The following is an 11,250-nucleotide window of genomic DNA, read 5'->3' as shown; positions in this document are numbered from 1 at the left end:
AGGCATACACAAGAGGACAGAGCCTGGGGTCTTTATTGGACTGAGATGGGAAGAGGGCCTGTGGTGGGCTCCGTTGTAGGCTATGATTGATCCAGGTACTGAACTTGCTAACCCGAGTGTACGTGGCAGGCGCGCGCACGTTGCAGTTATTGGTGCCCCAGGAGACAATACCAGTGAGCACCCACGTGTCCCCCTTCTGGCAGACAAGCGGGCCTCCAGAGTCACCCTGACAGAAGGAGAGGGGAGAAGTCAGTGTGGGGGGTGGGAGTGCCACAGGACAGTGCAGAGGACAGGACAGGGGGCCAGTGCCCACCTGGCACGAGGAGGCCCCGAGGCCCCTGCACAGATCATAGAGTTGGTGACGCGTGAGCCCCAGTACTGCTGGCACCGACTCACGGTGACCAGGGGCAGAACCACCTGCTGCAGGCGTGCGGGAGTCACACTGCCTGTGGGCCGGGAGTGGGTGGTTAGGTCCCAGATGACTTGTCCCCACCCTGCCCTCCCACCCAGAGCTTTGGCCCGAGTTCCTACCCACACCGCTGAGGCGGCCGCAGCCAGTGGTGACACGTGAGGCCTTCAAGCAGCACCTCATTTGAGGAAGGCAGGCAAACTGGTGAGATGCGTGTTGTGTACTGGGCTGGGGAGGCGAGCTTTAGTAGCATCAGATCGTTGTTCATGGTGGTGGGGTTCCAGAAAGGGTGCGTGATGGCCTGTGGACCCAGGAAGGGGCCATGCAGGATGGGGGTGGGCACAGGCCCCCAGGGTGATGGGTGCTGAGGGGACTAGGCCAGGGCATGCTCGGAATTCCTCACCCCCAGAACCCACACACCTACACTGCCCACTCTTCCTTCCCCATCTGCAGCCCAGGCACTGACCCGCGAGATGGACAGAACCTGCAAAGGCTCAGTGCTGGATGACAGGTCGTACTTGCCCAGGATGACAAAGTGGCAGCCAGGGCTGCAGTGAGAGTGGGGTTGGGCAGCCACAGGGAGGGCAGAGTGACAAGAGAGGGGCCTCCAGGGCAAGGAGGTGGGGAGGTGGGGGCTGGGGGTGTGCAGGTAGAAGGGAAGCACTCACACAACATTGCAGTGGGCAGCAGTGACCACCCAGGACTGGCTGATGAGGGAACCACCGCAGAAGTGGAAGCCGTTGCTGTCCTAGGGTCAGGGGTCAGAAGTGGGGGTGGGCCCAGGCTACACCCAGGCATGAAACACCTGAAACCCTGCACCACCCCCAGGGTGCATGTACCTGCAAGGACACCTGCCAGGGCCACGAGCCCAGCACTGCGTTCTCCCCATTGACAATCCTCTGGCTGAAGCTCAGCACCGGTCTGATGGCAGGAACGCTGCAACCTGACCATTGGGCTGGTGAGGACCTGCCTCCCACATCCCAGCACACCTCTCCTCTCCTCCTCCTGGGTGCCCCCAGGCTGTGCCCCCCAGAGGGGTCCAAATCAAGAGGGCTCATCACTACCCCTTCTCACCCTGAGCACCTCTGGGCCTCTATAGCTATCTCAGTTGCCCCCATCCAACCAGCCCCCAAGTTGTCGATTCTCCCCCATCTCTCTCCAACCTACTCCCCACCATTCCCCAACTCCACCCCACCCCCGATCCCAGGCCATTTTTCTCCCTGTCCCCAGGAATATTCCTGTCTCCTTCCTAGCCTCTTCACTCCCTCCAGACCTCAACGGTCCATACCCCACATGCAGCCAGAAGGCTCTTCCTAAACTACACGTTCAACCTTTGCTTCTCAGCTTCCTAAACCCTCCCCGGCTCTTGGGCCCAGCCCAAGCTCCTGTCCCATTTGTGAGACTGGCCCCTGACCCCCTCTTGCGTCCTCCCAGCCTTGCCACATCCTTTTTCCTTTGCCCACTCTGTCCACCTGCTTCCCTTCTAGCCAGCCTGGCCCCTTCCCTGAGCCCCTGAGCAGGAAGCCTGGGCTGGTGCTGGGAGCTGGGTTGCCCTAAGGCTGTTCAGTCAGGGGTGGGCCAGGCCCACTCACCCCAGGAGGAGCCAAGGAGGACCAGGGTAAGGAGCAGGCTGAACAGCAACATTGTGGCAGGCATGAGGTTGAGAACTGGGCCTGGCTTTATGGTTCTCTTCATCCTTGAGCGAAAGTCCCAGGACTGAGGCCAGGCAGCTGTGGAGGTTCAGCTCCCTGCCATGCTCTAGTCAGGAGGAGGGTCTCTGTAGGTCAAGGTCCTCCACCCAGGCCTTGACTTATCAGACAGGTGCCCAGGTGTGAGGCTCTCACCTCCTCCACCCCCCAAAGCCTGGCCCCTGACTGGATCCCTGAACCACCTCACATCCCAAATGTTGAGCACCAGGTACCAAGGACTTGTGGTTAGACTTATGGTAACCACCTGGTGGCTGGGATCAGGGAAGTCTCCCAGGGCTATCAGGAGCACCAGACTCAGAGAAGCCTGCTCAGCACCCAGGGGTGTTCCTTACTGGTAGAGGGAATGTCCACCTGCACCAGCTCTGCTGTGGAAGGGCCAGGGCCAGGACGGGGGTGCTGGCGGGTTGCAAATCCTAACATATCACCTCAGTGATTCCTCATCAACTTGGAATGGGTGTCACGGTTTGCTCAGGGAGATGCTGACTCTCCTGCCACATGGTGTGTTTGGACCCAAACCTTCATCTGTCTGGCTCCAAAGCCCACACTGTTCGTGGTGAGAGGATACACCTAGGAGGGGCCTTGTGCACAGGAGGGCAAGGTATGAGCCCTTGGTGACTGGCCGATCCTGGATGGAGATCAGGGGTGGAAGGATGACAGCCATCAAATCTCAGCCTCCAGGCCTTGGGGCTCCCATGGACAAGCCCCTGGTATCTACAGTCCATTCACTGTAGAGCCCCAAGCTGAGCCTGAACCGAGGGAGAGAAGACACCCCTATGTGCAAAGCTGCAACAGGTAAGTTGGCTTGCCTCCTTCTAGGGGTATGAGGGCTTTGGCTGATTCAAGAACACATCAGTCAAAAAAATAAGATGAGTTAATTGCTGACTAGAGGGAAGGATAGATAGATTCGTGGTAAAGCAAATATAACAAAATACTAATTGTAAAGTCTGCAGTGGGTATATAGGTGTTCAACTTTTTTCCAGATTTTATGTTTTAAAATTTTCCTAATAAAATACTGAGGGAAAAAAGCATAATCAGGGACCCAGGGATGTCCAGCCTGGAGTAGACCCTCCCCAGGGGTTGGGCAGATTCTAACAGTTCCAAAGCTCCAGGGGCGCTCAGCCATTCTCTCCCAAGGCAGGATTCTCCCACTAGCACCCTGCACCTGGGCTGACACTCAGTGGGTGCTCAGCAAAAGTCTGCTGGATAAATGTGTCATGTCATCTCTCCCCACATGAGCCCTGTGACCCCTGGCACCCAGAAAACTTGGAGTCAATCCCCTTAGTCACAGCCCAACACGTGCAAACAGAAGCTCAGCATTATGTTAGCACCTCAGGTATGCCTGGTCATCAGAAGGGTTTTACAGATAAAGGCGTTGTAGGGGTGAGGAGTGCGCTTGTGAGAACTTGCCCTTGGAATCAGGGAGCAGCTCCTATACCAGCATTTTAGCCATCAGTGGGGATGGGGGGGGTCTGACTGAGAGCTGTGGGCTGTGTCCTTGGCCACTGATGAGCCAGGTAAAGGCTCTATGTGGGGGCAGTACATGGGCCTTTCGGGTTGTACAATAGCCCTCAGTGGACTAGAGGGCAAGAGCAAGGCATGGGAGTGGTAGGGGGAGCCTCTGCAGTGTGGAGAGTCAGGAGGGGGGCTTTCCACTTTGAGCCTGTGATACTTGCCAGGCCTGGGGTTCTGGAGGGGTAGATGCCTAAGGTGATGGGTAAAGTGCACCCCTTAGGCTAGGCACTGAAGCCATGGGAGGGAGTGGCCCCTGCAGGGCCACCTTAGCCACAGAGCCCTGCTGGCTGCTTGTCCCCCTCCACCCAAGAAGGACACAGCCATCTGTCTAGGTGTTTGTGTTTTCTGGGTTTATTCCTCCTTGTTCCAAGCTCTAAGCCTCAGCCTACTTCACTCCACATCCATGGCCTGCACAGTTTCCTCCAGCAGCTCCAGGGTCAGTGGCATCACTGTCTCCGACAGGACAGCTGTGGTCCCAGGGGCAAAGCGGTACTGTCTGGACCTGGGAAGGAGAAAGGATGACCTCTCAAATTGGCCCATCAAGTGGCCCGTCCTCTCTTTGCAGCCCCCTATCTCCCTTGCTACCACCCCATCCTCCCCTGTGATTCCCCCATCTCACATGCTCCTACCTCTCTATAGGTTCTGTGGGAGAGCTCAGTGTTCGCAGCAGCTTGGCGCTGGTCCCAGTGATCACACATGCATCCACACTGCCCCCAGAGCCCAGGTCACCCAGGATCCCTGCAGTGATGGCTTCCACCAGCAGCTCCTGTGCTGCCTCCAGCTGTAAAGATGTGTGTGTGTGTGTGTGTGTGAGTCCTGATGGACCTTTCTAGTATCACCCTCAGGCTACAGCCTGGAGACTGTTAATCTTGAAGGCTGGACTATTTACCATTTGCTCACACCCAAACTCCTCTCTCTTCCCTACACCCCCATCTCCACCCCAGGCTCCTCTACCCTGGTTTCAGTATCCCTCTCTCCAGAGACCCCAATGTTCCCACTGCCCCCATCTTCACAAACTTCTCTGAGTCACACTTGTGGCTCTGCTTCCAGTGGCCTGTTCACCCACCCCCAATCCCTGGCTCACTGCCTTTTTCTTTCTGGGCCTTAAGCACCTATAAAGTGACATATGCCTTCTGCTTTCATCCACCCTAAACAAAATCCAGACTCCAGACCCCAGCTGCTGTTCCCTTCTCCCTCAACACCAAATGGCTCTCTCTGAGTTTTGACTTCTGGGACAGTCCAAGCTTTGGCACTGTTGGAATAGCACTTCACCCTCACTCCACCGGCCCCTCAGTCTCCACTCAGTCGTCACCTCCGAGAAGCCTTTCCCGACCTCTAGAGTAGGCCAGAGTACCTCTGCGTTTCCCCAGCTCCCGGGTGCAACTTCCCACCAATGCACGCGTAGTGGGGGGCGGGGCGGGGGAGATGTCGCTCACCGTCATGTTCGGCTGGAACCGGTCCTCCAGCACTGCCAGGGCCGCATCCTGGCCGGAGCCTGCAGGCAGGAAGGGCAACTGAGGTCAGCCGCGGCCTCCCAGTCGCGGGATAAACGTTGAGGTCGCACGGGCAGGGTTCTCGGGAAGGGGGCGGAAGCGCTCACCCAGGGCCGTGAAGGGCAGACGGCTGTAGGAGCCGTGGGGGTGCACGCTGTAGAGCTGCGGTCCGGTGAAGTCTACACCGCCCACAATCAGCGAGGCGCCCACGTAGCCCCGGTACCTTTTCGCGGAATGGGTGCGGTCAGTCGAACGCACAGGAATCCAGGTCCCGCCCCTCCGCGATACCGCCCCTGCACCCGAGCCCCGCCCCTTCCCGTGGTCTGGCGCCCCGTGACCGACAGCGTTCCTTCCTGCCACTCTCTTAGCTCCTCTTAGGCCAGCCTCTTCCGGTCTCTCGGACCTCACAGCCCCGCCCTTTCTCCTGTCAAGCCTCCTCTCAGCCCCGCCCTCCCCGCAACTGCCCCTCCCCAGGATCATTTTAGCCCCGCCCCAGCACCGGAAGAGCGTCTGGCGCAACGCGCGGGTGACGGTGGCCACGCGGGGCTCGCGGCCTGTGTACAGCTCGTGTAGCTCCATGTTGGACGCCGCCATCCGTGTGGTCATCTCAGCGTCCGCGGCTACTCCAGCCCCACAGCAGCTGAAGGCGAAGGGAGGTTTCGTGTGGGCGGGACTAGGATGTGCTGGGACCCGGGATGGGAACGAGGGGGCGGTTCTTGAGGGGGGAACTGGGCGGGGGAATGCTCACTAGATTTTAGGGCAGATGAAGTGGATCTTTTCGCAGCTCTGGTACGCCACGATCGAATCGTTAGTGGCCCGCGTATCCGCGCCCAGGATGACCCCGTCCTGGGGGGGGGGAGGAGCCATTGGCTCAGTAACCACCTCCCATTCCCGGCCGCTCCTCTGAGTGTTACTAATCCCAACTCCCTACTCACTCGGAACACAAGGCCTGCGATGGTGGTTCCGGTCTTGCGTGCATGAGGGACACGGAGCCCCGGGAGGGAGCGTTCCAAGGCTGCGTTTCTGGAAACGGAGGGGAGAAACCCAGGTTTCAGTTCTTCTGGGAACTGAACTGAAACATCCCCTAACTCCGTCCCGGTTTCCCTCACCTTTCGGGTAAGCCTGGGAACCCAAGTCGTTCCACACACGTACCTTCCCCCACCCTCGCCCCCAGGAATTTTAAAAACCCTGGGGCTCCCACTCCCGGAAGCCCCCACTGAGGGCGTAGGTAGCTGGGGAACCAACCATTCCCCCACTCACCTCTCGCAGTTTTCGAAGGAGAAGCCCTTTTGGGGTTCTAGCGCTGTCTTCTGCATCTCCAGGTGGGCAGGGGGTCAGAGGAGTGGGATCAACACGGAGGGAGGAAGGCCGAAGCCTAGACCTCTCTCTGGCTGCACTACTGAGCTTCCTCCTTTTGCTTTCACCTTCCCTCAGAGCATGCCGGCCCCTTTTTTCTGCATCTTCTCTTTCACTTTCACCTTCAGCTCTGGTCCTAGGCAGCTTGGGAAGGGGGAGATGCCCCTTGCCTGGCTCTCCATGCTGCTCCTGGGCCCTCTGTCTGAACAGAGGGACAAATCCCTCCTCTCTGGCCACTGTCCAGCCTCAGCCCCGAGCTCTGCCTACCATGACCCCAACTCTAACCTCAGGTCCCAAAGCCCTGAGGCTGTCACATTGACCAGGTCTCTGTTCTCATTGTTGGTGGCCTTCCAACAGCATCAGTCATGTCTGCCATTTGTCCTTCTCCCAACTCCTGCCTCTCTTTTGCTGCCTTTGCCTTCTTCCTAAAACCTCAAACACTGAGGCTCAGTCCTCGGCCAAGGTGATGCTGATCCTTCCGTCTTCCATGTCTCGGATGCTGTCTTCCCTCTCTCAAGAGGGGCACCGTAGCTGTCCATCTGGTGGCTCGTAGGCATGCTGGGCTCTACCCATGGCTAAGCCTTATTTCACATCCCAAATGACCCTTTATCCACTTCTTTCTCCTAATTACTGCTTGTTTTAGCTAGCATCCTCTCTCCCCTGGACACTGCACTGGCCTCCCTGGTTTCCCCACACTTCCTGCCCCTCACCCTCCACCCCAGGCTACACTCTGCCCTGCAGAGAGGGGGCTCTTTTCTAGATTGGAGATCTGGTCACACTCTTCCCCTGGTTAAACCCTGTATCAGCTGCATGCTGTTCTTAGGTTGAAACCAGTCTTTACAGTTACCCTTCTCATTCCATCTCATCTCAGCACAGGCACCACCTCCTCTGGGAAGCCTTCCCTGACCCACAAGAATCACCACATTGTTCCTCCCTAAACTTTTCTCTCAGATCACTTAGCTCCATTAATTAAATCTTCAGTAGTGAAATGACCTATTTAGTGCCTGTCACTCTCCTAGATGCTAAACTCTTGTGCTTCTGTCACCCACCTAGCACTCAAAAGTCTCTGTCTAGAGGCGGGGTCTCACCTGCCCTTTTGGGAGCTAGGAGGGGCAGCTCAGATCGTCCCCATCCTGCACCCTAGGCTCCACGTACCCCCATTCTACAGCTGTGTGTGCAGCTCCCTCCAGTCCCCAGGCCCAGAGCAGAGGCAGGCACGGAGAGGCTGCTTAAATAGCTCAACCAGGAGAGTGGGAAGCTGTACATCTCAAGGTGCCCAATTCAATCCCAGGCTCTAACAAAGCTCTTCTTGCCCTGTGCTCCACAAAGCACCAGGCCTGCAGATGAATGAATCCTGGTGTGAGGACCCTAGCGCCTTTCCCTGAACCCATAACACACGTCAGGGCTTATAGCAGCAAAGGAAGGTCTTTATTCAGGGGGCATGGGCCTTGGGCTGGCAGTTGGGGGTACGGCGGTGCTATTTCGGTAGGTACCCAGCAGGATGGCATTGATATGCTCCAGTGTCTGGTTGCTGAAGACCATATTGAGGTGCTGTATCCCAGGCAGAGGCAGCAGGTGCACAGGCTGCTGTTGGCGGCCCTGCCAGTGGGCACAGAGCTCGGTGCTGCGCGTGGCCACGGTGTCATCCCCGTCCTCATAGAGCACACCCACAGGGTCCGTGTAGGGGAAGCCATGGTCAAAGATGTAGGTGCTGGGTGTGGGCAGGCCCACGCCATACAGACAGTATACTTCTACTCCAGGTGCTGGGAGCCCTGCCAGCAGGTCACGTGACTGTAACCACATGTACCAGCCTTCCTCAAAGTGCAGGTCTGTAAAGAAGCGCTGCAAGTCACGGCTTGTGTAGTTGAAGGTGGGGGTGGAAATGAACACGTGGTCCTCGGGCCATGCCTGGCTGGAAGGAAACATCCAGGGGGACGCTGTTGTCATGCGCTGCTCCTCTTTCAGCTTGATGCTGGACATGATTGGGATGCCCTGGTTGTCACCTGTGGACACAGAGCAAGGTGGGGCAGGGAGCCAGTCCTGGCTACCCCCGGCCCACAACTTGCCCCCCAGCCCAAGCTCAGCTGGATGCTCAACCTTGTCTTGCCCACGCCAAACATCGACTCCAAGTCATGGACTAGAACCGGCCTGGCATTCAGGAGGAGCTCCGTGTGTACTTGTTAAGTGAGAAGCCCTAGTGGCACCTCTGTGAGGCAGAGCTGTAGAGCTTCAACAGGAGGGCAGGGAGGGGTTTCCTGCGTGTGTGAACAGTGGGGGATGGTGCTGGCAGTTCTCTCTCAGGCAAGTGTCTGTTGGCCCCTGTGGCCTGTGCTGCACAGGGCTCAGAGCTGTGTTCTGGGAAGAATGAAATGAGACCAATCTCTGTTTGACACTCATTGATATAGTCTGGGGAGTGTTTCCTTCACTTAAGCTCCTAGGGGTAAGGCCATGTCTGGCTGTGCTCAGAATACAGTGGGTGCTCCGCAGGTGGTAGCTATGCCACTCCTTGGGGAAGGGCAGGAGGGGCTCCCGGGGTCTGGCCCTGGCTTAGGGCAGATCCCTGGGCAAAGGGGCTCCTGGGAGCAGAAGGCAGCCGAAAGCTGAGTGGGTAGGACCTGAGGCCACAAGGAACAGACCTCAGCAATGAGTCAGATTGCTGGGGTTAACTTCCTCTTTGTTTACTTCCCCTTTGATATCGCTGAGACACTGTCAGGAGACACTCTAATGGTCCAGGCCAGGCTCACTGCTCTCAGAGGGCCAATGAAAGGGGCTGTGCCCCAGAGGTGGTAGGCAACACCCCCAGCCTGGCATTGCGAGAAGAAACAGGAGTGAGGGAAGGCCCACAGTCAGCTTCATTCCACCCCCCACCCCTCCCCATGGGACACAAGTGATCAGAGGCCCTCTCACCTGAGGCCAAGATTATCATGGGCTTGATGGAGCCACCCCAGGGAGCCCCAAGAGAGATGAAACCATCGATGAAGCGATCCTTCCAGGCCTGGGGCTGGCGCAGTAAGAAATAGAGCAAGTGCAGGCAGCCGAGGCTGTGCCCAATGAGGAAGACAGGCCTTCTGTAGGTAGCGTGCATTTCCTCCACTAGCCCAGCAAGCTTCAGGTAGTACTCCTCCTGCTGGCCTGCAGGGGGGGTGGATGGGTCAGCACAGCTGGGATTAGGGGCCACCTGCCCTGCCTCAAGCCCCCTATGCACAGAGATACTCACTGGGCTCCAGCCGCCAGTCGTAGGGGGCAGCCCGAACCGTCTCATCCCGCACATACCCATTGTTGACCAAGTTCTGAACCAGTGTGTGCATGTAACCTGTGGGTGAGGCAGCGGCACTGGGGGTTCTGGCCGTGGCTCCTGCAAGCCCACCAAGCCTAGAGCCCCACGCTTTCCTGCAACACACACACCTGCCAACTTGCTGTTGTCCAGATACTCAACAGAGTAGGTCTTGCCAAAGCCGGGAACACGGATCTGTACACCGGGAGCATTGGATACTCGCCCAGAGCTGCGGTTGTAGACAACCCTGGGGGCAGTGGGACAGTCAGCGAAGCGGCAACCAAGGAGCAGGGTGGGGGGCTAGGCCAGAGGGGATGGCACGAACCTGGTGTTATCGATCCAGCAGTCTACCCCAACGGGTAGGAACATATTGAGATCCAGCCAGATGGTGAAAAAGTCATCTGTCTTGCGGTAGCACATCCAGTTCACCACATTTGGTTTATCCAGCTTGGCTTCCAGCTGATTCCCCAGGCAGCCAGGCACTGCGGGCACCAGCCTTCACTCTGGATCCCTCCCATTTCCCTGCAGTGGACCCCACCCCGGTCTCACCTCCCCGACACTGCAGTGACCAGCCCCGTCCCTTCATCTCCCACACCCTCCACCCCCAGGGACGAAGGACAAGATCCTCTCTTTCTGATCACATCCCCCGCCCCGTCCCCCCAAAGCCCAGGCTCCCCTCAGTCAGGGAGGGTACAGGGGCCAAGGCCACTGACCCCTGCCCCCACCAAGCAAACATCTAGCGTGGCTCTCCATCACTGCCAAAGTCCAAGGGGAGAACAAATAGTACAAGGGAGTGGGGCCGGGCCTAGGAGCAGGGGCAGGACCTGATGAGCCTCTCCTGCTCTCCTGGGCTGGGCACCTTGTCCTTGCCGGGTTGGGGGCTGAGGAAGGAGTGGTGGGGCTTGGACCAGGGTCCGGTGACTACAGCCGACCACAGCTTGTAATGCCCCAGCCAAGCCCTCAGGCACACCCACCCTCTACTCCACCCACCTCGGGGAGACAACTCCAAGACACAAGAACAGTGTAGTGCGAGAAGGGGTTGATTTCTCTGCAGGACAAGCCTTTGGCCCCTCCAGACGCTGAGGCAGGGATCAGGGCTAATGCAAGGGCAGAAGGGCCTCGGCAGGCTCTGCTACCAGGGGCTGGGGCCCAGGTTCCCCAAGGTCTGCCCTGGTGTATCAGGGGCCTGGTGGGGGCTTACCGAGGATGACGGGCCGTGTGTGGTTACTGAGCTCAGCCTTGGGCGTGGTGTGCGGGGGGAAGAGCACATTGAAGAGCCAGAAGGGGGCGGCGGGGGGGAGCAGCAGCCCCAGCAGCAGCAAGACCCACTGCCGCGGGGAGCCGGGCAGCCCCATTCCAGCCCTCGTGCCTAGTGCCCAGTGAAGCAGTCCTGGGCTGGCCTTATCTGGAGTGGGGGTGGGAGGGGCCCCAGGGTCAGTGGGAGGGACAGCCTGGCCAATGGGGGTGGCCAGAGATTTCCGGAAAGGGGCACAGCCT

At 58.5% G+C, this 11,250-nt stretch overlaps 2 protein-coding genes across 8 annotated transcripts; both read right to left on the bottom strand.

Moving 5' to 3' along the window:
- Positions 1-590: 590 nt before the first annotated feature.
- Positions 591-6,527, bottom strand: PSMB10 (proteasome 20S subunit beta 10). Of its 7 annotated transcripts, XM_068527461.1 has the most exons (11): positions 6,384-6,527; positions 6,059-6,146; positions 5,872-5,969; positions 5,623-5,763; positions 5,231-5,346; positions 5,067-5,125; positions 4,020-4,132; positions 2,002-2,105; positions 1,249-1,352; positions 1,078-1,157; positions 591-710 (listed from the first exon to the last, which is right to left on the bottom strand). In XM_068527461.1, the coding sequence occupies exons 1-11, from the start codon at positions 6,437-6,439 to the stop codon at positions 674-676; spliced, it is 996 nt and encodes a 331-aa protein (XP_068383562.1). In that variant the 5' UTR covers positions 6,440-6,527; the 3' UTR covers positions 591-673. The 7 variants fall into 7 exon arrangements, with proteins under 7 accessions (XP_068383562.1, XP_068383561.1, XP_068383565.1 ...); XM_068527460.1 differs by lacking the exon at positions 2,002-2,105 and having other exon boundaries at positions 630-1,157; XM_068527464.1 differs by lacking the exons at positions 591-710; positions 1,078-1,157; positions 2,002-2,105 and adding an exon at positions 4,260-4,411 and having other exon boundaries at positions 1,281-1,352.
- Positions 6,528-7,890: 1,363 nt separating this feature from the next.
- On the bottom strand, positions 7,891-11,232 carry LCAT (lecithin-cholesterol acyltransferase). The gene is made up of 6 exons (XM_068527459.1): positions 10,955-11,232; positions 10,079-10,235; positions 9,885-10,000; positions 9,697-9,792; positions 9,387-9,611; positions 7,891-8,482 (listed from the first exon to the last, which is right to left on the bottom strand). The coding sequence occupies exons 1-6, from the start codon at positions 11,106-11,108 to the stop codon at positions 7,908-7,910; spliced, it is 1,323 nt and encodes a 440-aa protein (XP_068383560.1). The 5' UTR covers positions 11,109-11,232; the 3' UTR covers positions 7,891-7,907.
- Positions 11,233-11,250: the final 18 nt, after the last annotated feature.

Source organism: Eschrichtius robustus, chromosome 19 (assembly GCF_028021215.1).
Source record: "Eschrichtius robustus isolate mEscRob2 chromosome 19, mEscRob2.pri, whole genome shotgun sequence".
Classification (NCBI taxonomy): Eukaryota; Metazoa; Chordata; class Mammalia; order Artiodactyla; family Eschrichtiidae; genus Eschrichtius; species Eschrichtius robustus.
Note: the sequence above shows the minus strand (reverse complement) of the source record. Positions and strands in the feature narration are given on the sequence as shown.